The sequence below is a fragment of the Patella vulgata genome, chromosome 9, assembly GCF_932274485.2.
Source record: "Patella vulgata chromosome 9, xgPatVulg1.2, whole genome shotgun sequence".
Classification (NCBI taxonomy): Eukaryota; Metazoa; Mollusca; class Gastropoda; family Patellidae; genus Patella; species Patella vulgata.
This window is the reverse complement of record NC_065887.2, coordinates 31,415,268-31,442,234: the sequence shown is the minus strand read 5'-3', so window position 1 is coordinate 31,442,234 and position 26,967 is coordinate 31,415,268. Positions and strand designations below refer to the sequence as shown.

The 26,967-nt window shown below is 31.6% G+C and overlaps 1 protein-coding gene across 12 annotated transcripts in view; it reads right to left on the bottom strand.

Moving 5' to 3' along the window:
• Positions 1–26,967, bottom strand: part of LOC126807710 (RNA-binding motif, single-stranded-interacting protein 3) — a 153,600-nt gene that overhangs the window by 24,683 nt on the left and 101,950 nt on the right. For 11 of the 12 annotated variants that reach the window (XM_050532462.2, XM_050532461.2, XM_050532469.2 and 8 more), the window contains 3 exons: positions 11,269–11,429; positions 4,978–5,036; positions 1,638–1,729 (listed from right to left, as the gene is read on the bottom strand). In XM_050532462.2, coding sequence (XP_050388419.1) covers positions 1,638–1,729; positions 4,978–5,036; positions 11,269–11,429 — 312 coding nt within the window. Of the gene's footprint in view, positions 1–1,631; positions 1,730–4,977; positions 5,037–11,268; positions 11,430–26,967 lie in introns of all 12 variants that reach the window. The other variant, XM_050532465.2, reaches the window with a different exon arrangement.

Genomic DNA, 26,967 nt, shown 5'->3' with positions numbered 1-26,967 from the left:
CTAGATATTTATATACATATATATTGTTAGTACTGTCCCCCCCCCCCTATAAAGGTCAAAAGGTCAATGCATATATATATATATATATGCTAGGTAACTGGATCACATTAATGAGAGTAGACCAGGTAGACCAGGGTAGCATAAATGTTACACCTTAACAATTCAACATTCTCGTTATCCAGCAACTGTGAATCACAAAAATTTACAACAGAAACTTAATTCTAACTGCCATCTCATTAAAATTCCACAACTAAAAACTTTGATATAAATAAATTATCAACTTAGAAGCTTCCTTCAAGTGGTGTAATACCAAATTCATAGACACAATTTTATAATACACTATAATAATTAAATGAAATGTCAAATATTAATGCTCTTCATCAGCTGTTCATTATTGTCAAATCAAAAATCTTCTTTGAAAATTGAATGGTAGGATGTTAAACCCTGTTTCATTTCATTTCCTTTGAAAATTGGTTCATTACATATACTAAACCCTCTATGAATAATAAGTAACTTAATAAAAAAAATCTGAATTGGAGTACCAGTAGCAGAATTCCACATCTAATTATTTTCATTATTAGATTTGACACACATAACTTATGTTTTATAGACTTGTGTTTCATTTACCTATTTCTATTGTATCTTAACTACTCTGGCAGTTGGTATTACTCAAAGTCCAATTAGCTAGTGACAGGTGTTGTGTATGAGACTGTGTATGGTTACTCTTTCAATTTTTTGGCATATATGTCTGACATTTATTTCTCTATCTTCAGATCAGTTTTGGCACTCAATGATTTAATTTTGGCTCTATGCTCTTTTAGTTTGTTTTAATACTTAATTTAAGGACAAGAATTTCAATAACCCGAAACCTTTGACCCATTCGTGTTATATCATAAACAATTGGAGTGTGCATAGTGTAAGAAGTCATGTGACTTTGTTGTTTTCTAACATGGTTGACATTGTTTATGTTCAGGGAGCGTTTAAAAGGGTATAATAATTATTTGACTAGGTTTCTGGTCTCGGGGTATGTAGTTGTCTTGTTGACAAATAGTCGAAAAGAATGGATAGCGTTGATGAGTAATTAGACATTTTTTAAAACTCCACATCAAACAGAGCCAAAAATTCACGACAGGTCACGCAGCTATCTAAAATTTCTAAAGAAGAGAGTAAACAGTGAGGAAATGCTTTTAAAAGAAGTTAAAAATTTTGTCAATAAGAGAAATTGTTGGTATTACGTTTCTGGTTGCGGAAATTTAAGAGGTCATAAGGTAGAAAGTGGGGTTGTCCTTCATTAATTTTAACCCATCTTTTAAAATGTATAGTTAAAGTGCACATACTAAAGTCTAAAATGAAGAATACGAAAGGGCTCTCAGTTCAAAGGTTTGTCTGCCAGTCAATGTTTCGTGTAATATACTAGTTAGTTTTATTCTGTAACAATTGGAAGACAAAAATAACTTTTTTTTCATTTTCTAATATCTGTGCCAGTACTACAAAATATTTACAGGGCCAATGTGTAATAGAATAAATATGCTGACCTGAGGCATAAGCAGTGGTCATTCGGTCATGACTGGCAAAAAAGATTGAATTGAGAGCTCTGTTAGAATAGACAATATAATATTAAATGTCCTTACACTAACCTTAGCCATCTGAGCCTGGATGCCCTGTGACTGTAAAGCTTGAACAGCTAAATCAGCTGCCTGGGGCGATTCAAAGTCAACGAATCCATATCCTACAAAAAAAGTATAATTATTGTAAAAACAATGCATACTGAAACAGTATTGTGGAACACCCCATTTATTCATAACAATTTAAGTAATAACTGTACTGTGCAGTTGACACTTACTGATTTGACAGTTATCTCTTACAGTTTACAATGTCTGTGTCTTGTTGTCTTGTGGGTATGTGTTTGTCTTTTGGGTTTCTCTTTAGTTATTGTTACAGTATGCATGGTGTGTTCCTCCTTCACTTAAGTTGATATATAGGACTGGCAATAGAAACCTGGTCACAGATAAATGAATATAAATCGACTTGAATACAGTGTCTTAATGTAAATGATCTTTGGTTATTTCTGACTGACAATATCTGTGTGTTATGTGCATCATTTGTCTTGTCCACATATTTGTCTTCTGGGTTTCTGTGTGGTGCAGGTTTTCCTGCAGATACTCTTACAGACCAAACAATTTCATTTAAGCTTCAACCTGTTGGAAATTTTTTTCAGAGAACCAAAGCACAAATTTTCTAAAATTAAAGATGCAAAATGTCCTTCCCAAATTTATTTTCAAGACAGCAGAGCAACCTACGAATAAATTTCTAAGGATGCAAATGAATTATGATCGCATCATTCCAAGATGTTGTTTATGCTCGTTTCTAGAAGGTAGCGTTGATGTGTGAAACATGTAGAAAGAGATAAACATAGGTACGAGTAATTACTTGTGTAACCTGACTGGTATTTCAACTTCATGTTTTTAATCTTCAACCTTATTTAGATTCATCAACATGCAACTACCCTACATGTTAAGTGTTCGAAATAAACCGAGAGAATTTGTACAGCGTCAACGTCGCAAAATGTCACCGGGTTACAGAAAGATCAAAACTCAGACTTTATTGACATTCACCTCAAATTGCTATATTTACTGGTTTTTAAAGGCGTTTAGTAAAGAAAGTGTTCCTTTAATTATACTGTTGAAGATAAACGTAAATATCAACCAAGTTTTTCACTGAGTCAACATGGATGTGTCCTTTTATGATGCCCTTTTATAGGATTGCCTATACTAAAAGCTTTTAAGGTGAATTAAGAACCTTAATAAAAAAAAAAATACAGTAGATCTACAGTCGATCCTAAAAGACGATTAAAATATAAGTAGTTACAGGTTTATTTTCCACTACTTTAATCAATGGCCATAAAAATTTGCTTCACACCCAGTTTGCATGGATATAATCTGATACCTTCAAATGAAATGAAATGAAATGGGGTTTAACGTCCTACTGTTCTGCTCCTAAACTGGGCTAATGAAGACAGGCATACGCCATACCGTGTGCTATGAGGGAAATTTTGCCCGGGCAGCGGCACTATCGCCTACTCTTATATCGAATTCCAACTGCCAAGGGATCTTTTATGTGCATTCTAATGTATACACGGGACCTCGGTTTTTCGTCTCATCCGAAATATTTAGCTGTCCTTGTCAGGCCCTCCGTTCTGCACCACTGACAAGGGGAAACCACGTCGGAAAATCCAGATGAACTTTCTCGGCCAATGCAGGGATCGAACACCCGACTTTCAGGCTAGTGAGCCAGGGTCTAAACCACCTAGCCACCATGGCTCCCTGATACCTTCAAATAATCACAACTATAAATCAGTTGAATAATAATGTTTAATAATAATCTAAGTCAATTGTGTATGACATTTTGATGAGAAGCAATGGTGCGGCGCTATAAGGTATTTTATTAGTGACTGACATATATTTTTCAAGTATATTAATCTAAATTTTGAATGTGCTCAGTTCATTTAATATTTGCTAAAAGGCATAGACACACCATGGTACAAGTCATTTTAATAATCCAAAATTTACTACTGAATGTGGACAGATCATGTCAAATGTTTTCCAAATATATCGAAGTAAATTTCAGGATTAATTTATAAGAGAGTTGAAAAAATAAGCGAAATCTTGTGTGTTTGTATATAGATGGGTTTGTATACTAACCATAAGTACATATACTGACTAGAGTGGTTTTATTGAAAAGAAGAATGGAAATCTAAATATGGTGTTCAAACATTTCATATAAAAGAAGGAACAGAAAAAAAGATGTAGTGATATAGCTTGGTTGTTATTTTTATACTTTATCAAATACTTGTTAAACTAGTTCGACTATAAAATAATAGTTTATATAGTACCATAATACAAAAACCTATATCCTGGTATACAAAAACCAGTATACTAAGATAATAAATTAATACTGTGGTATCAAATTTGTCTATTATGATAATATAAGGAGCTGGATGTGTATGAGTACCTATTACCTACTTTATGGTCAACATATTCTGTAGCTTGTAACCAAGTTCTTAAGAGAGTTACCCGATCTCAATGAAGGATCATCATCTTTTATGTTCCCATTAAAGAGAGTTTACATTCTAGAGTTCATTTTTCATGTTTGTAGAATCTATAAAGTTGTATGTCACTTTGTAGAGCTACCAGTTGATATGGCATTGCCTAGAGCTACCACATGATATGTCATCGTCTAGATGATATTAACAAGATTTACTGTATAATATAGATTTCGTTTAGAGCTACTAGAAGATATTGATATATATGGCATTGTTTACAGCTACTATATGTTATTGGATTGTCTAGAGCTAATAAGATGTTATGAATTTTATTTAGAGCTACTAGAGTCTAGTATAGTTGATCATGTCATAGTTTAGATCTACTAGAGTAGATCATCATGTCATATTTTAAATCTACCTGTAATGTTTTAGATGTACTTGATCACGAGTTGATAATGTCATATTTTAGATGTAATTGATCATGAGTTGATAATGTCATATGTAATAAGAGTTGATCATGTCATATTTTAGATCCACCAGAGTTGATCAAGTCATATTTTAGATGTAAGTATATGTCACATACCCAGGGAATATTTGTCATATTTTTGTCAAAACTCTCAGAACTAGGTATGCATTTGCCATGCCATTTTCTACTTGACAGATAAGAGTCTTAACGCAAATAACCTTTAAATATTATTCAACTCTATAGGGGATTACATTTCTACAGATCGACACCATCAAATACAGGTTAATTATTCTCTTAAGAAAAGAGAAAAATAACTACTTATCATTACCCAAATCAGGCATCTGTTGATAATCTGTGGGTAATCTTATTAATCCTAGACAGGGTCTCGCCATTTCCCCACGTCGTTTAAGTGATTGATACCGTAAGTTAATTAGAAAAGTTAATCAATAATTAATAATGATACACTTACCTTTACACTTGCCGGTATTCTGATCAATAATGGCTTTGGTAGAAGTTATTTTACCAAATCTAAAACAAAGACAAAACAAAGGAAATTATTAAACTTGAATAATTTCTGTCTGGGTTTGGGCAATGATAATGGTTGACTTACCCTCACCATATCTTTAGACACTTGCATATATCCTTCAAAGATCACAAAAATAATAATAGCGATTGACTCGTCACTTGGCGTGTCACAACCCTTTATCTCAGAGCTGGTGAGGGCACAGTGTATATATAAGACTGACCTCCAGTCTGCGATATCACCCAAGGTGGAAGCGAACATTAAGACCAACATTATGTCAAGTCTATGGAAATACTAGTTATCCCATAACACTGTACTAATTTGATCGCTCTATGTCTTCTTTTTTATGGCGCATAGATTTTACTGAGAGAGCACAAATCAAATCTACTTTGGAATATTCCAAAAGCATTGTTACTTAATGACATCATCTGTTGCTGCAAGCCAGTGAAAGATAATATTTTCATTAAAAACAATGACTGGTGGAATACATGGGCATTAGATCATAAGGTCTATCATTGAGTCAAGTGGCATGGTACGTGACAAGGAGTAGGGTCGACTGACCAACCGTATGGCTTTTCTCTGTGCCCTTCAGTTTCCTTTCACTGCAAAATACCCCCTACATGCAGGGAAAATATTGAAATAAAATTGTACCATGTTTTACTTTGTGATTTCTGCGTTTGTGTGTCGTCCGTAGATTTGTTTTGTTTGTGTAAATAATGTGTGGTGCAGTCCCTCTGCACTTACTATTAGTTTATACTGAGTGGACATTAAACCCCATGTCTCGCTCAGTTGAAATGCTAGTAAGTTGATGACCACAAATATTAAATTTTATTCAGATAACTAGCTAACAACATTTGTAAATAAAGGTCTCTAGTCTCCATGTCTAAAAAGATTTTGAGATTTCAAGTATCTGCATGCTTATTAGCAGTAAGCAATGATCATAAAAAAAACATGACCATCGTTTTGTCTCAAAATGACCCAACATTCATCTCCGAGTCCTCAACTAATATTTGTAAAACAGTAGATTATTTTTCCCCCAACTATTCTAATTACAATAGAACAGGTGTAAAAACTGTTACGATAGAAACAAACCAAGATAATTGAATGAAGCCAACAGTGTGAACTTCAGACTGTGAGTACAGTATGTCAATAAATATTCATTACATACATTGATTGGCCTTTACCATATTATCTCCCTTTGACATATAATAAACGGTCATATCGACCTATAGTAAGTGTGCATCTTTGAAGTGCCAAATCCTCATAGTTTTAGCCAATTTTTAGAAAGGATATATTGATGTTAAGTATGGTAGAACATTTCAGTCAGGACTCTAATCAGTATTACATGTATAACAAGCCAACTGTGAGGCAGATGTCCCCCACTTCAATCCCAAAATAAATAGATGACACCTATAAATTACTTGCACATTACTTTGTGTTTGAAAACATTGACAACTCAAATTGCTTATCTTTACTTAGCAAAGCAGAAAATGCTCATCAACAAACTTGCATCAAACTGATGAAACATTTTTGAATAGGTTATTGGGTTCCAAAAGGTGTGATGGACAGACAAACAGGTGGACACAGGACAAAAAGAAAACTTCATTCCTAATACAGATTTTAATTTTTCGTTGATATACTTTAAAAACTCTGATGGGGAAATATTTTCTTCCATTTGTTAATAAGCTTTTATTTGATATTAGAAGCAAATGTTCGTAATCAATACTGACAATTCATGGCAGTTTCTACATCCTTGGGTACTCAAGGATAACAGATTTAATGGCAACTGTCAGGTCATTCCATGATAAATCTTGTACATTACCATGACCAATGTTCTCTTTCAGTCCCATATGATAATCCATGTTTTAAATAAAAAGATAAATTTTCTGAAGAGAATTGTTTCCACCCCCACATGGATTGTATCTATTTTTACTGGTACCTTCAAGTATTATACACTATGTAAACCTAAAGTTCATTACATAAAAGAACACAAATATAACTTTTGTATATACATTGTAGTTGTGTATGCACCTTTAGCAGGCTTATTGGATTAGGTATGACATAAAAGGACATTATTATATTTACTAAATTTAGTCTACAATTATATTGTCTTACTGAAATAATTTGGCTGACTAATTCCGCTCAGATCACAACCACCTTTTAGGTGATCCATTAACCCCATGAATCCATGATTCCCTAAGAATAATGAAGATGTTTAGTAGTTTATGACCCCATCTCTAAAGGTGTGTTTATTGAGATAACTATGGTATAAATCAGTGTAAGATATCTGACCAAAATTATAGTATGCCTGCAAGGTAAACTACAAAACAATGCATTGTCTTCTCCATGATTTAAAATACCCTGAAGCTAAACCCCTAGAATGCACATAAATCACCCTGACAACATGTTAATGTCTCTTCATATTATTCTTGTAAATAAACACCCAGTAAAACATTATGTATATAAAGAGATAGCATTCAAGGGAAAATAAAAGAACACTCTCATAGTTCCACATCTGAAAATGTATTGCACATTCTACATTTAATCAGCCTTCTCTTGGAATTTCTATCTGATTTATTCAACATTTTTTTTAATTCAATGAAATATTTCTCAACTGTTGTGTTTTTTTTATATTTTTTTAATTTTTTTATAAATAAATAAGGATATCTATATTAAGCTAAAATAACACCATTAAAAGTTTTGATCAAGTGTCTCTTTAATTATAATTTAAACAATTATTCATCTTTAGTGACATATTTAATGTAGTAAATGATTTTTTAATGACACATTTTTAAAATGAAAACAATTTTATTACTGTTAAAAAAGGGAACATTCCATTTTCTCAGGAGTATAATTAGACTGTAATAATGCATAATAGTGTATATTAAAATATTTTTATTGGAAATAATTACCCTATAAATACTTTCGTGAGAATGTATCTTTAATATTGCATTTATTCCTCTCAACAATTCTCCCATCCATGACATCTTTATTAAAGAAATGAAGTCTTAAATATAATCTTCACTAGGGGTGGTTACATTAAGAAGCTTTAAGTAATCTATTAAAACTCCTTAATAACACCTTTAATTAATAACATTCTGTGAATCTTACTTTAATAACAACGTGAACCCATCATGAATGTACATGTATAATAATATTACATCAATCTTTAAGCTCTTTGAATACCTGGCTAGTCACTAAAATTCAAAATATGTGAAAGTGGGCTGGGTGATGAAATAGTTTAAATTTAAATTAATGACATTGTATAATGTTATATTTTTTTCCATCTTGTCATTGCTACACATCACAAGACAACTTTATCATACTTATGTTGTAAAACTTTAATATAAAACATAGGTTAACATGTGAATAAGACAAGACTGAGAGAAGTTATAAAATACATGACCTTACTACATATATGCAAGACACTTCCTAAATATTACCATGCAAGTTAATTTGTGTCTGGACCTTGATAATTTAATTTGTAAATTAGACAGTGGGTGAAGGCACAAACTTACAGAAAACGCATCTAATATAAATCTGCTTTATTTAATAATGTGGATTTGTGGATTACCATATTGGATGTTATGACGCCCCATAAGAACCCATCCTGATGCATTTTCTTGGAACTGTAATTTTAAGCACCAATCTTCTCATGGTAGAAATAATGTAACATTTGCTTGCTTAACTAACAGCCATTAAAGATAACCCTAAAATAATTTGTTCACATGTATGTATTCAGTTTTTATTGCTGGATTCCATCATTTCAGCATCCTTTCTTAGATAACTTTTTTTCTCTTATTTTGTTGCCAGGTACCTGAACAAAGATTCATTCCTATCCAAGAACATCAAGGCCAAAATGGAATCTAACTTATTTTTTGCTCTAATCATCACGACCCAAAGAACAAATTTGTTAAGACTTGGCCTTCTAGTTCATTGAGTTTAATATGTAAAATACAGTAAACAGAATTCTAGAGAATATTGTGAATAACCATATGATAGTCTCTAAAAAAATCTTGTCATTACATGTCACTGTCAATAAAATAAGATACTATCACTTGTATGACATCTGACCTAAATAATGACAAATGGCTTACTATATATATATACATGTCCATACTTTGGCCTCTAGTCTTTTATATGACCATGCAATATAATAGAACACTGAATATAACCATGTGTGATATTACAGAAATGAATATAATATAATAATGTAAGTTTAGTTATTGTCACAAACTTTGGTATACAGCACGTTTTACCTACATTTAATACAAAGTACATATAGTATCTTATATCCATATATACCTACGTCGTCTCATATATTAACCCATTTTATTGGTCACTTATATCACTATTTGCTTACAGTTATCTATAATCAAATATTTATGGAATAGAAAACTTGGAATCATAGTTGACCTTCGCCATAATTTCTTGCAATTTACTTTGATAGGTATTGAAAAATCTTGCCTGTTTCAGACATTTTAACTTTTTACATGACGTGAATTCTGTACTACGTATATTGATTGGGGATTTAATTAACCATTACAAAACACAAAATAAGACCAAAAATTGGCAAAATTGCCCATTTATTTATATCTATCAACTGAATATTACAAAAATAACATCTTGATTTCTGCATTTGTAGTTTTCCCTGACCCAATTCTTAAAGCAACACCAACTTATAAATAGGACAAATTATTGATTTTAGCTTTATATCCAAATCTAAAAATATCCATGAACAAATCTGGCGATTGAGCCAACTAAGTTATATCTTTGTCTCGCCATGTTCCAGGTCTGGATTTGTCTCGTTATGTCAACATTTTAAATCACTTTAACACACAATTTAATTGATTTTTTAATTTGTTAAAATTTGGTTTTAAAGCGTATTGAGTGAAAGGGTCATTAGAAAACGGAGGATATTTAGTGTGGCGCTAAATTAAGTTTTGTCCTGATCAATCGAAGCTCCTTTTATGCCACTTTTATGTCATCATAATTGTGTTTGTTGCAATCAATAAAGGTTTTTACTGTTGGGATTGGGAACAATGTTATAAAAATGTTTCAGTGGTTGATAATAAAATTATATCAACAACCAGATATCATGAAATCTTTTTATAGACTTTCATCTAGCAGAAAATATAGTTATATCTACTTTATGGTTTTGTGTGAAATGAGAGAATATTGCCAAAAGGCTGTTTTATTTAATTCTAGATATAATTCAATAAAATGTGTTTAAAACAAACAAGAACATTGACCTGGTTTAATGATTGCACATTCAAACTGCCTGAAGGACAGGTGTCTTTATTTTTTTTTCTTCCCATTCTGGTTGGTTTTGTTTTTAAATTCAGATTGTTTTACTCAGGATTTTGACAGGCATTATTTTAATATTCTAACACGACGGTGCTCTCTTTAATATTGTAAATGGTGTGTACTCCACCTTACATGCAATTTTGATCAACAAAATGGCCATTAAAATCAATTTTATTCTGCTCTTGGCATAAATTACACATTTTTCTAACAATTAAAGAGTAGTGAATAACAACTCAGTCAGTGAGATCATTTGTTTACAAAATTAATTTTGTTAGCTAATTAAATTAGATTTCATTGTGTAGTATGGGTGATTTATTCTCTATGCTGTATGATCGAGGTAATAATACGACAACGGCTTTAAGTATTTTGAGATATCGAACAAGTAATAAAAGCGACTTGACTAGAAAAATGTCATTTATCATGAATAATTGGCTGGAAGGAAGAGTCTTTGGACCACAGAGAGGAAATAATTCAGTCGGAATGGTCGAATTGTTGTAATTAGACAGTAACTTGAGAAGAAGGAGGAGGATTCTCTAGACATATTATCATATAATTTATTATTTAGGCGGCCCACTCTTTACATTTGTCTTTGATATGATAAACAGAATGATTAGGTTGTATAATATGTAACTAACGGTTACTATAGATATCAACGTATTATCTTACACCATGTTTGTTTTTTTTTACATTTATCATTCCAACTCATTAAATAACAAAATGAATTATTGAATAGAAATGAATGGAGTTTTGTGTTACAATGGTATACCAGATACTTTCCACAAGCTACTTGGTTATTAATTAATCATCTCAATGTTAACCAGACATTCAGCCAAGGCACTAGTTTCATATTTCGTCCTTATAGGTTTCTGTGATTGTGATATGGAATAACACCTGTTATGTATATATATTAAAGCTATAAATTGTACTTACTGTTGGCAGAGATTAACTAAGTCTTTATCGGACGTATTAGGATTAAGGCCACGGATATAAAGATTAGTTTTACTGAGATTTTCTCCGGACAGACTCTGACTACTCGACTGGCTGCTGGTGGTATTAGGGCTGGCAGCTGGCATGTTGCGGGTTGGGTAGTTCTGAAATATACAAAGTAAATCACAAATTATATTTTTCTAAGCAGACTTTTATATTTTTTGGCATTAGTAACCTCAGATTTTGGTAAGTTCCCAAAGAAGTGACAAGGACTATTTCTCTAGAAAGGGGTGTGTCACTAAATCATTTGAATCACATATGCTTGAGGTTGTCTCAGATATTGGTTACATTTGACAGACAGGTTAATGGCATCCTAGGCTGTCATTTTGTCAATCAAATGTTTGGGAACTTTGTGCATTCAAGCCAACAAATAAAATTCAATGAAATCCACAAATTCACTAAAAGAACTTTTGATTGTTTGTTTTCTCCATATTGTCATTATTATTTTATTTATCAGAATTATGCATATAAAGCTATCATATCTGACCAACTCGATTAAAACACATGTTTCAATGAACTCAAACATATAATCATTCCTTCTAAGGTATAAAATTCACCAAGAAATGAAATAAACAAAATATCAAAGAATAAAATCATAGATAAAACCAACAAAATGTACCACAAACTCATTGTCTACATGAACAATTCTTTGACTACACAAACCCAAGGAAATAATAACCATATTACCAGTAACATACCAAAAATTAAACCAGGATTTCACAAACATCCCTAAATTTAACCTTTAATGCATAAAAGGTCAATCTTTCCAGAACACCTTTATAAAATTTATATAAAACCTACCTTTATAAAGTTTAAGTTATACTAAATAATCCCACAGAATTTAAATAAATAAGCCACAAAAAGTTCCTAACTAGGAATCCACACACTAAAACTCCACTAAATTGACCCTATCACTCCACAAGTGGTCAAGCTATCTGTGGGTCAGTTTGATATGGTGCTGCTAAGTCACTCAATGGTCAACACAGTGGCTACAAACAAGCTGGCAAGTTGACCCATAAATTTCTGGACATTAAATGACATAAGAGAGCCCTACAGGTTATAGTCAGGTATTATGTCATCCTTACAATAGAGTCTATTAATCTCAAGTTTATAGTAAATGACCCCAGGTCAGTATTGGCTTTAGTTGGGCTATTTCTATATACACAGTTAATCAATTTATCATTAAATACTGGGCATCTCTTGTCAAACTTTGACCCTTCATCAATCTATATAGTACTACAGTAATCTTCAACTTAATCCAATAGTTCACCAATTCATAAAATACAAATCCTCATTTTATTTTAACAAAAGAAAATGAACCATTATTTATATCAATTTTGCCACTGACTTTTGCACTTGAACCTTAATTCATCAATCGCTCATCCAATTTTTCATTTTAAAAAATATTTATTCTCTTTTTTCATTTTCCTTGTCAATCTCTTCATCATCTAAATATGTTTCACTTGGCTTGATTAGTCCATAATAGTAAACTGCAAACCATAGAACTTTTTCTAACTTATCTTAAAAACATCAAATATTAATAATATTTATCTAATCTTCTTTCAAACTTTAACCTAAATACTATTTGTATCCCAGAATCCATAGATCACTAAAATAAAGATAGGTTGCCAGGCAAAAAAACATACGCCCACAGCAGCTAAATCGTCCGGGCAGTCAACAAGAGTTGTCGCATATTTTTACTTTTGTCGGTAATGAAACATTTATAATACACTAAAATCTGATTAAGAGTAACAACTCATTTGTTTGGCTTTTAGTTCTGCCCCATGCTAACGTTTAGTATACAAAACATTTAATATCATGGATTTAGCTGTCCAAATTATCAAAAATCATTGCAAATTAATATACTTGTTCGTCTCAAGACCTTAAACTCTGTGTATCAATCTAAAGTCAATCGAAACAATTACATATAGGCGTTTTCATCTCATGACCGTTAACACAGTGTATAAATAGAAAATCAATTAGATGATAACTGTGGTCTCTAAAGCATCCACAAGATTTTTCAAAGTGATTAAGGGCCATAACTCTAGCAGTAATTATCTGAAAAATCAATACTCTTCTTCGTCTCATGACCTTGTTTCATGACCTTAAACAAGGTGTATAAATTTAGAGTCAATCAGATATTAACTATTAGCCTCTTGAGCATCCACAAGTTATTTCAAAGTGATCAAGGGCCATAACTCTGGCAGCAATTATCCGAAATCATTGAAAATCAATAGGATTCTTCATCTTAAACACTGTGTATAAATTTCAAGTCAATCAGATATTAACTTTAGCCTCTAGAACGTCCAGACCGACAGACTGACAGAGGGACAGGAGCAACCACAATATACTACCACATTTTAATGTGGCTGGATAAAAAGTCAGTTTTAACTCACTTTTGGTTTTATGGTTATGTAACCACTACTTAATTTAAAATAATTAAATTTGACTACATGCTGGCTTGTCCTAAATATTATCTTTGTATTTGCAGTTTATTTTTAAGGGAAAGATACAATATTGAACTGTAATTTGTTTAAAAAGAACAAGATATTCATGAATTGTAACTTGTTTTTAAATTAAGAGATCATATTCAACAGAAACTTAGTTTTCAAAAATAGATAATATTCAGCTGTATCTTGTTGGACCAGGCGAAAAATGCCTAAGTCTCCTCAAGTACGATCGACATGAAACTTGGTATGTTTGGAAGAAATTTGATTCTTGACATGATGTCAAAATTCTAAGATGGCTGTGATGGTGTCATTATTGGTGCCTGGCCCATATAGTACATTCGTACTTGTTTTTAAAAAAGTGATCATGTTCAAATGGAACTTATTTTAAAGGGATCATCCCAATTTTAACAGTCTCAGAAATAAAAGTCTGTGTACGTATGAAATTAAAGAGCCAAAATAGAGAGGAATGATGTATTCACCTTGTCTCAAAATATCAGCTCAAAGTATTTAGGCATTTGGATGTGAATGTCAAAACCGCTTATTCGGACACGTAACCCTTTTAAGATTGCAGGTCAATTTTTTCATTGGGTGACCTGCTAATCTATTGCCATTCCTTTCGAGGTCCATACAATGGATGATCCACATGCTGTACTTGATAATGAAAGGTAAATTTCACCTACACATTATTTTTATAAAATAAAAGTCTGGCTTTATTCACGTATAATACAGCTTTGGACACTGGTCACCATTTCCAGATGAAGACTGACAAGATTAAGTTGTTTGAAAATGTATCGCGTATATTGCATGAGTTAGAAGATTTTAAGAGATTTTAACACAAAATTAAGTAGTTTTATTCTCCAAAATATAATCGAGATGGGCCCTTTACGGATCATTATCAGCCTCTCACTGATTTTTCATAAATTTCAATTTTCCACTTTTTCTCCTCAAAAATCTTTCCCATCACAGACAATATATTCAACTAGGATAGGAAAACATAATGGGATACAAATCAGTCAGTGTCTTAAATGCATATTTTATCATAAATATTCAAAAACAGATTTTAAACCCAAAGACATAAATTATAATACTATGACACACTATAAATAAATGATGTAATTCCATATGAAAACACAAGCATGCCACCCTAACCTGACCATTAAAAAAACCTGACATAAATATTAATCTATGTCCAATCTAATTCCAGCTAACAAATTCCCCCCAGCCAATACTATACATCATGGGAAAACCCTCTAACCAATCAAATCAATCAAAACATCAATGACAGACAGACAATAATTCCTATTGCTTGAGGGTTAATCTAAAAGTCAAGGTGCATAAGATATATGGTTATTGTTCCAAAAAAGATCAAATCACTTTTCACAAAAATCTGGACAAAAAATATCAATAAAGCTAAACTAATTTTTAACAAACCTTGGGGGAACATGTACATTTAATTATCTATCACATATCTTAATAAAGATACCAAGTCACATGGGTATATATGTACATGAAAAATATTTATATCTTCAAGCCATATTCAAAACAACATGTAGACATCTTCAACTCTGTACTTCTATCATTACAATAAAAATCGTTAGCTAGAAAGAGGAAATGAAATGAAATTGGGTTTATTATTGTCCCACTGGTCGACTACTACTGGGCTAATGAAGACGGGCATATGCCATGCAGTGTGCTACGAGTGGAATTTTGCCTAGACCGGGCGATATGACCTACTCTTACATCAAATTCCAAGTGCCAAGGGATCTTTTACATACACACCAATGTGTACACAGGGCTTCAGTTTTTCATTCCATCTGAACTAGACAACTGTCCCTGTCAGACTCTTCATCCGGCGCCACAGGGGAAAAAAACCTGATGAACTTTCTGTGCCAACACCGAGATCTAACACAAGACTTCCAGACTAGCAAGCCAGCATCTTACTTACTTAGCCATTGTGGCTCCCTTTAGAAAGAGGGATAAAGTTAACTGGGTCATTTGGGATTAACGTATGGTATATAAAGTCCTTCAAGTCAGACTGGGGACTCTACTCCCTGTGACATACCATCCCATGACTGAACCCATGACTTGCACAGATAATAAGTCTCATCATACATTAGAAAGCATATCTTGCTCCATGTGTAACACAAAACTTGTTTTTGCACAATAAATCCAATCAGGACTAAAAACTTCAGAAACAGAATCCACTCATAAAATTTTAATTAAAAAATCCGCAATGAACAAACTTATTTTTTTTTAGAACATTTTAATAAATAAGTGCCATTAAGAAACTTTGGTAAAATGTTCCTCTCCATAATAATGAGTCACAGTATACAATGTATCATGTATTATTTAGTTTGGCCAGCCTATATACAGTGTTCTATGAATATTCATGTCTTTTGAGTCATTATGCGACACATTAAGGTCATGTTTATACTGGAATACCCATCATGTGACCTTTAAGATAAGACCGGATATTTTCTTTAGGTAAATTAGTCTAAAACAATAGTACAGAAAACATTTACTTTATCTAATCATGTTTATTGTTTCTTAGATTTGGTTAATTTCTTGGACATCAAACTATGGTTGCTATTTCTAATTTACAGTGAGGAATGATGCCAAGAATGCTGCAATACAATGAGATGAAATTAAGTCTGAATGTGTCTTCTATGTCCACCATTGATTCTGCAGATACTGACTGCGGAACCTTCCAAATGGATCAATGAAATTTGTACTCTTATTTGGATCAGTGTCACATCCATTCATTGTTATAGTTCATTGATTGTTGATATTATTTGATAAATTTGCTGCATTTGTAAAGCATTTTCTAAAATACACTACTGAAGGTGCATTTTTCGGACAATATAATTTTTCACAGCTCAAATCCTATTAGTATGTACATAATTGATCTTTTAACATCTAATTAAGAAAAACAATAAAAATATCCACAGATTGAAATATTGATTGGATTAAAAAGACAGCCATTAAAAGATTTTACCCAAAATCTATTGGTGGTGTAGTTGAGGATGCCAAATGTTGTGAAATTTTCAATTTATCATAAATTTGTAAACACTGAACGAAATAAAACCATTTTATACTTATTCCTTTTAGAGATTCTACTTCCACAATATTGTAGTTTATAAAATTCCTCAAATGACTTTAATATCTACAGATAAAGTTGGTGTTTATTAAGAATTGTACATTGGATATAAGATCCATGTACTACATCTTTAGTATAAAATAAACAAGGAGATAAATCAAAGTCAATATTACCTAATAGTATATCATATATGTAAACAAACTGTCAAACATGATAAAGGTAGACAAACTTTGCTTATCTTTGAAGTTCTTTCTTAACGGTAAATATATAATGTACAGACTACTTATAATATTGTAATCTTCAAGTTCATGCATGTTCTTATAACCCTGATATGTTTTTAAAATATTTGGCGGTTCTTTATTAAATGATAGTGGTGAAGTACAGATAGTGTTATACCAGCAAACAAAATGATCCGAATTTTAAAAGTTTAATATGGCAGTCCTGATATGTAATATTTTTAGAAATGCGTGGTAGTCCTGGAATGATTTTCTTATATCAACATCGCCTTTTGCTAGGTGAAAACAATTTTCCAGCAAGTTCATTTGAACATGACTGTCTAGTCATTACAATGATACAAAATAAGAACAAAGCTTGCTGTTTATCTCATAAATTGCAGTTCACACTGACATTACAAAAACAGAACAGGTTGGATCAACATTTGTGTTCACATTGACATAATTAGAATTTGTGTAAGCAAATTAAATGGATGAGTCTGTTTGGTGATACTGCAAATTATCACATGATGTTCATGAATTCACTTCATGATGATGTCCACATATTTTGCAATACTGAAACCTTGGGAGAAGCAACATGCTTCCTCACATTGAATTCTACTCAAACCTTTGGCTCAAGGTTCTAGCTTTTTTTCATGTGAAGCAAATTACCTGAGTATCTGTAGGCCTACTCACATACATGTACACAAAGTTTTCCCAAAATGGACGTACACCAGGTATTAAGAAGATTAAACCTCTTAATCTTTGTCAAGGAAGCCTTATAAGATATTAGTTCCAAGAATATACACATTGACGTTCTTGTACTTTTAACATAAACAGCTTAAAACCAATAATGTCTTTTAATGTTTCATCTCTACTCTCTACAAAAATTACGCAGTGAAAATGAACAATAGAATTGCAAGTGGAAGTTGTTTTGAAGTCGAGTGTTTGGCTCTTAAAACCGATCAATCGCTTGCAAGTTAATGGCTAACAATTTCAACATTAACTGTAATTTACTCCATCAACTGTAATCTTCCTGGATAATCAATAAATAAATAAATTTTCTTTACCGTATACTCAACTACAATTTACTACTACTTCAGTGCTTTACATTATTTCAATACATTTTATTATGGTCTTGTTCAGACACATTCTAGAACATATTTGATTGGAATATATGGATGGAGTCAATCTATAAATACAGCACACAATGTACAACCATAAGGAAACAATTTGTCAATTTAAAACTGCTTCGATTTTTACCATCTACATGTGAGATTAACACAAATAGGAGACTTGCAATTGTCATATTACATTATTTACCTGGTGATCTTCGTATTGGAAAATGAAATGGGCTGAGTTTCAAGAATTCCCTTTGTATTTATGCCTATAAACATGTTGTGAAAGTGAAGGTAGATTTTCTTCCTTTATTATCCGCTTTTTTTCTAAAGGGTTATTTAGACATTTATTAAGCTAGTTTAACAAACACTGGCTTTTTTAAACCAGGAGTGTGTCATGTCCAGCCATTTTATAAGCAAAACCAATTTTGACAGTATTGTTAATTAATTCCACAAAAAGTTGCCAGACAACAAAACATATGCCTGCAGCAGTTAAATCGTCCAAGTGGTCAACAAGGGTTGTCACATTTATTCTTTTGTAGGTAATTTGAGGCGTTTACAAGACAATTTCATACAGATAGATTATAATTTTTGTCGTCTAAAGGTTCACAAGGTTTAACAAAGTGAAACAAGGGACATAACCGTAGAAGAAATTAATGGAAATTACTGAAATTCAATAGGCTTTTTTGTTTCAGAATTTAAATGATGCATATAAATTTCATACATATTGCATGATATCGGATGATAGCTTTCATTATTCAGGCGTTCACAAGGTTCAACAAAGTGAAACAAGGGCCATAAATTATTGAAATCAAATAGGCTTCTTCATCGCACTAATGCAAACAACATATATCAATGTCAAAACAATCAGATGACAAATGTAGTTCGTAAAGTGTTCACAAGAAATTGTAAACGACAGAAGGACATACAGACGGGGGCGACAGCAATATACGACCACATTTCCATGTGGGCGTATAAAAATAGATAGCTGAAGATGACAATTTAACGTCAACCTATTCAGACGGCCAAGATAATCAAGCTTAGAAATAAGTTAAGCTAGCCTAAATATCACCAATGTTTTTAACCAGTTTAACTATCTATAAAGCAACTGAACGTATAACAACTAGATATGTTTTGCAGTTATCAGATTACATCTATCAAAGGTTTCAACAACTGTCAGATAAATCCCATAATTTTCCTTTGTTAGCCTAATGAGTATCATGACCCTAAGGTCAATACAACAACAAATTAAAGTTCATAATAATATGTCAAATTTATAATATTTTCCAGACTCATGAATCAGAATAGCAGGGGATGAAATAAAACTATTAATTCCTCCATGTAGATTTCTACTGGTACCAGCATTTAGTCATAATTATCTCTCTGATTTGTCCTAATCAATAATTACTGATCAATATTACATGTAAATAATGATCAGTTCATTCTCTTAGATCTTAACATAATAAATATCATCTTAAAGTTACAATTCTGGAATTGGACAAAGCTAAAACTTGTAAATTCAATCTGTCTAATGTCATTTCGGAGAGAGTCTTTTAGTCTGTGTTAAGATTTTATCACTATTAAGATGTATTCCTTTGAAAATAATCACTTGTTGTCTGAATCATATTAATATCTGTCAGCTGGTCACTCCATTTGTATAACACTTACACCCATTATATACTTCATAAATAACATTTACATATATACAAGTAGTACAAGTACTATGATTCTATAGAATAAATCAAATTAATGGAGTTAATCAGATTACTTTTTGTTGTACCACCAGCCTCTCTGTCTATTTAGACAACGCAGTTAATAGCAAAGGAACATCACACCAATAACAGTATCAATAAAGTTATATTACTTCATAAATAATATTAGCAGTCATTATTATAACATAAAACATTCTTACTACAATTTCTTCTCACAGAATAAATCAAACACATTTACATGTAATTTCTTCTACAAAGATTATCAAATCTAATTTCTTTTAGTCCATGACCAACTAACTTCCAAGAGTGTGATGCAAAGATACCAATCAATATACATCATCATATTTTAAAGGGAATGTGTCATTAAATAAGTAAATTCTACAAATACCTACAATTTTTATTCACTAATCCATCAAAACTGAACAGCCACTACTGAACAACGTGTACAACCACTGTACACAATCACTATTCTAAATGGCTAGATGAGTCAGGAAATTATTGTTACAGGAACTTGGCTTGAGTAGTTTGGTATTTAATATAACATTTATCTTTCACAATGATTGTGGGTGATTATTAATAAAATTCTAGGAAAGATTAGTTGCACTGTTGGAGTTGGGAGAGAGATAAGCCTGGACACACCAGGTTGAATCCATCCCTGTGGATAAAAATGGTACATGGAACAAATGTAGAATCCATTCCAGACAGAATGATAGATGAAACAATGAACCAAGGTTGAATCAATTCTGAACTGGGCCCAGGCATGTAGAATCCATTTTAAATGGTAGACAACGCCTTGGTAGAATCCATTCCAGACTCGGAGACAATATAAAAGGTAGAATAACAGCTTTAACAAAGATGGTAAACCTATTGAGCAATCAGCAAAAAATCAATTATTATAAAAGACAAGAATGGAATGGGGTTTAATGTTTTGTCAATATAACACTTGGGTCATTTTGAAACACAGTTCATTTTTATTCTGATTATGCATGCATACAAGGAAGAAGAATTTTGTCCCCAGAGGAGTATTTCCACCTACTCTTCTTCCATATCAACAGTCAATGGTTCTTTTACGTCATTGTCAATGTGTACAGCGTTGGATTTTATTATTTTTTGCCTTTCAAAACGACAAAACACACTTCCACCTAGCTGAGAAGTGAAGCCTTGCTAGAAAAATACTGAAAGATCTTCATGGCCGACGCAGGAATTTGAATATTTTGAGGAAATTAGTCATCAATGTATGCTGACTCAGTGCTTCATGATAAAAATATGATTATGACTTTCATATCAAGTTATTATGTAATAATTAAACTGCATATAAGTTTTAAAAATTTGTTATGTAAAAGCAGTATTGCAGAATGAAAGATGTACTTGGTCTAAATGTTGATAAATATTCATAAATAATTGAACTGAAAATAGGGCTGTTTCAAACCACTGGAGACATAGCAATAATTTTATGAATAACATGTGCTTTCTATGCGTTGACGTAAGCGAAACTGCCAGCTAGTCAATTAAGCATGACATGCTCAGATGCTTATTTGAAAATACTACAAGAGTGGTCAGTGTCACCTGTTACCACATAGACATCTAATCATCTATTTATGGGAAGGAGAAACACCTTTATCCATGCTCCCTTTTAATTGTCTGAACTTTTGACTATAAACCCAAACATACCCAGGGATCCCAAAATAAAACACACTTGCTGTTCCTAAAACAACAGTGCTGCTACATCTCACTTTTGGAATAGGTTTCCTGTAAACATTACAGAATTTTAAACTTTGACAGTTTTCAAGTCACAGCTAAAAATTCATTTTCTTTTTTCAAATCTCTTATCCAGATAAGAAACTAACTGTTTGGTGTGTGTTTTAATTGTAGAGAGACTCTTTAAATATTGCACTTGTATTAATGGATGGAGTTTGAGAGAACTATAAATTATTATTATTATTAACATCAAGAACCAAAACGGAACCTCAAAAATATTACTAATTAAACCAAAAGGGTATAGCCAGCTGTAAGAAATCGAAAATGAATAAGGATTAAGGATACTAAAAGAATGAGTTAAATTAGTTAGGTATATTACAAATTAGTTACCCAATCTATAGTCTAATATTGGAAAATCCGACCAATGATAAGACATTTATACACCTACATAAATATTGTCAAAGGTATAGGACTGATGAGAAACTATTACTGGCAGTGTTGTTACACCTTCAGACTTATTATCTGTTTAAGGTTCAATTCGGTGTCCTCCAGTAAAACAAGATAGAATGCTTAACAATCATTTCTATTATATTCTAAAGGTTTTTTTTTAATTGGACTTCTGTCATATAGCTGATTTAAATGTTAATTTAATATGTCAAGATGAATGTATACTCATGGTACGGTACTGGCTCAAAATTCTCTTCTTACAGCTGTACATTAATATATAACTAGCTATATATCTAGTTTCCTTACATGCTATTTAATTACATTAAATATTTTATTATCTATTGTATAGTTAATGTAAGATAAGATAATATCCTATCTTATAGTATATAATTAACATAGTATACTATTACTTATGTTACACCTCTACACATAGATTAACACAGCCTTAAATAGATGGTTCCCATGGGTTGAATAATCTGATGGCAAATTTATGCATCTCAATTATCTTGTGTCCTTAATTTATCTTGAATTGGAGATACAATTTAAACTGGTTTGGTAGAAATAATTAGAAATAAATAACTCTGAATTACTAATACTTCGACTAACGTATTCTCTATCTTGTCCCATGAAATACTTTGTAACTTGCAAGAGTTGTAATTCACATAAATTAATAATAAAGCCAAAACATTCCATTCAAACAAGCCCATCTCATGCACACATACATCGAAACAAACAATATAGATATAGGTGAGATAAGTTGGGGAAGATTAATATCACCTTAAGCTGAGTCTCTACTAGTTATTTTTGGGAGTGTTTGGCAGGGGGACTTTTATCAACTAATTATGGCCCCAAAAAATATACTATACAACCTTCTTCATAAGTGTAACTTGATCTATGTGGAGGTGGGGCTTATTCTTGATTTTATGTTGGTTGACTACAATATATTGGGGGGGGGGGGGAACTGGACAAATTTTAAATGATTTATGTTCTTGCCAACTAGATCTGACATGATGTCAAAATAAAAAATGGGTGTTGGTACATTATAGTCTCAAGGATGTTTGATATGTTTTAATAAAACATGAATGTAAAAGATTAGATAGAAGTATGTATTTAGTTACATCATAAAAGTAGTTATACATTACAAACATACTTTACCATATACACAAACTAATATTGGTGGGATAAGATAACAAACTCCAATACCTAAATCTACAATATCAAATCTACTTGGCTCTTGTAATATAAATCCACCATATATAAAACCCTAGATACATTACAATGCACTTGACCTGGGGTCAATTCATATAGAAATTGATTGAATACTACCAGTCTATAACAGTTCAAACTTCAGTGTATATTTTCATTTAAAATATTGTTTAACAAGGCCATGTATGTCAGAATTTCTATTATAAGAAGAACAATAACTTGTATCTCCAATAACCAGTAAATATTTACACCCTGCGAACCTCGTTCTTAATTTTTTTTTATCAGAATTTAATCCTGAGCTTACAAGGAAATGAAAATACTAATTTTGTTGGAATGAAAAACAGTAATATGCTAATCATGCTGTCAAGGTAAAAGGTAATTCTACAATATTAAAGTCAGTTTTAATAGGAAAGGGAACAATGTAGTATTTTATGGGTTATCAAGATTTATTGTTGTTCATTGTACACTACTTCTTATTTGATTACTTACATAGTATCTACATAGTAACACAAATATACCTTTACAAGCCTCTCCTTGTTATATATTACTTATAATATTCTCTTATCTTTCAACACAAACTTAAAACATGTTCTAACTTGACTTAAAGTGGTGTTGGCTTGATATTATACCTGTTATGCCTAGCTATGATAAATTCTAAAAATCTTTTCCAAAAGTTTGAGAACCATAATACATTACGTTGAATTTTCTGATACTCACAATAACATTTTTTGGGTAGAAGTTTTGATTGTCAATTTCCTAAAAGTGCACAGATAAAAAATTATTTTAACTAACCTTATTTTTTATCCTCAAAATAACATTGGGGGGTGGGGGGGATACAAATTTTGATTGTCAAAATCTGGAAAGTGTGCAAATAAAAAACTCTTTAAGCTTAAAAATTACATGGTTAAGCTAAACAAGGAAACACTGTTTTATGTTCACAGCATGTCCCATTTGAAATTTTATATTTATATTTTTTTTACACTCTGTCTCTTGATAATGTTATGTATGCAAAATGAATAATTCATGACCAATAGACATGACAATATTATTTGGTAAAAATTCTATCTATTTTTTATCTAAATCTATATAATTTCCTAAAAACATATGAAAATAAATTATACATTAATAGCAGATAACCACATGTAGGCCTACATACTATCAAGACCACAATATCACTCTAATCAAAAGGTTTTGGATTATCCAGACTTGTATCTTTATCATCCAGTACATATGACATGAATGGGGTGTGGTGTCTTTACTATTATCGTGATGTACAACCTGTATAAAAAAATGCCCAGACTATGAAATTACATCTGAACAACAAAAAGACTTTTCTCCACCAAATGGTTGTGGTCTGTCTTATATTACCAGTAATTTTTGTGGGGATAAAATATTTGCTTGCCGCACATTTTTAGTATTTATTACAACTCAACCTATTATTAACTGCATCCTTTATTAAGTTGTACATCATGTTATTACCTTAAATCTATGGTTGTTTGATTATGTTTAAAATATATAATAAATCAAAGCACATGGAGTTTAACGGCCTACTTTTTTTCCACCAAACATACTAATGAAGACAGGAAAATACAGTCAACTAACGAGAAGCTTATATAAAATTAACTAACTTGAAACCCACAAGACAAACATATAATCAATAAAAAAACATGGACACTTTAAGACACACAAGAACTACGAAACCATGTGAATCGGTAAACTTCCAATGTGCTATGTACAGTCCCTGCAATCTGTAATGACACATGCTTCACTTAATTAATTTAGAAAGGCATAATATACTGCAACTTAATTCAAATAGTAAGATTCACTATCTGGACAGTTTCAGTGTAAGGTGCACAGATCAACAAAACTAAAAACAAATCTTGCTGGTGTAGTTTCAGTATAAATCAGCATTTTTAACTGTCAGACAAACGGATCCAATGTTTTTTTTGTTGCCATTGAAAAGATCTCAATACTTTTGCTTGCCTTATTGTTGTTAAACACAAATTGATGCTTCATTGAGGTCTGCTGCTTTAAATAAATTTATGCATTTACTGATAAGAATTTAATAACACATGAATGTAAATCTAAATTGAATAAAACATGGTTCATATTTCAAAATGCATAGTATCACACACACCACTTCTCTGTCTGTTCATAAACTGTTCAGCTCTTTTCACTTCAATCAGCTTATTCATAACCGTTTTTACTCTTCAATTTATTCCTTGATAGATAAATAAAACTAATTGAAGCAGTGACATATTAAATTTCATATTTTAAAACCCAAATGTTTATTTCATGAATTTATTAACCTATCTTCACCATTCTTTACATTAAGAGGAGGTGAGTGATTGAATCAAGTGGGTTGGTTTGATCCAAAGCTTGTATGTGACAAGAAGAATGGGTTTTCTCTTGGTCCTCTGGTTCACATCTACAGCTAAAGACCCTTAAGCTCAAGCGAATTATTAAAATAAAATGTACCATATGTCAGTTCAGAGACGATAAACAACATCTCTCTCTTTACATTAAAAACCATGATAAATGTGTGTCCAGATAAATTTATCATTTTAAAATCCATCAATCTGTAACATCCTAATTCTCAAATTCACCATAAATAACCCAATTGTTAACAAATGACTTGTAACCTTGAAACTCTAAAAGATTGAATACAGGGAGTTGAATCAAAATTTACAACTCCTTTCTGACATACATCATCACCTCCATACACATCAAGTAATGTAAATATTAAAGATTAATATAACAGTGGAGGATTATCTGTTAAACTGATGTTATTAGATAAATATTTAACACAACACTGAACACATTCTCTAAAGAGATACTCATCCTTGTTAATAATTAATTAATTCTCTAGATAAATGGTGAAAAGGCAGCACAGTTCATCCACGGTTGAATAGTAATTAAAAATTAAAGAATTTCAGGTCACACATGGACAGAAACTTGTAAATGTAAAGAAATATGTCCTTGATAAAATGTGTTACAATTGCATGTGTATCTAGTATCTAATCTTGCCATGTCATTTATTAAATACATCTTATTCCTTGCATGGTAATTAGTTGATCCAGTGGCAGACCAAATCTTATCTTTATGTGGAAAAGAACAAATAATCTTGAATTATTATTGATAGTAATTTAAGAAATTGCATACACTCATCACACACATATTTTTACAGTAAAATGTTCCAGCTGGTCGAAAAAGAAAATTACAAGAAATAAAACAAAAGATCTCTGCCGCGCAAAAAGTCTGACCAAAGCAGACAACTGATCTAAATCCCCACAAACAGGTAGACAAAAATAGTAATACAATCACTTTGTAACGTCATTGTCCCACCATCAAACCTAGAGGGATCAGGCGTTCAGCTTCAATTATTCCATCAATCATCCTATTCTTCTTCTTCTCTTAACATTTAACTATCTCCCCTCATCACAATAAACTAACTTCCACTTGTCGCACCAGATTGATTTTCAAGTGGGATAATCGAACGGAATTAGAAACTCAATCTTAAATTTTATTATCTAGTTAATGAAAGCAAAACTTTTATAGAAAACAACATACTTTTGCAGTATGGAAGTAGCTAAAAGTTCAAGTCATAAAATTCTATTTTAACGTAAATTCCTTCAAAAGATTCTACTACTCTTTCAATGTTTTTTCTTTTAGTAGGAATAATTGTCTTTGTTATCTACTTTC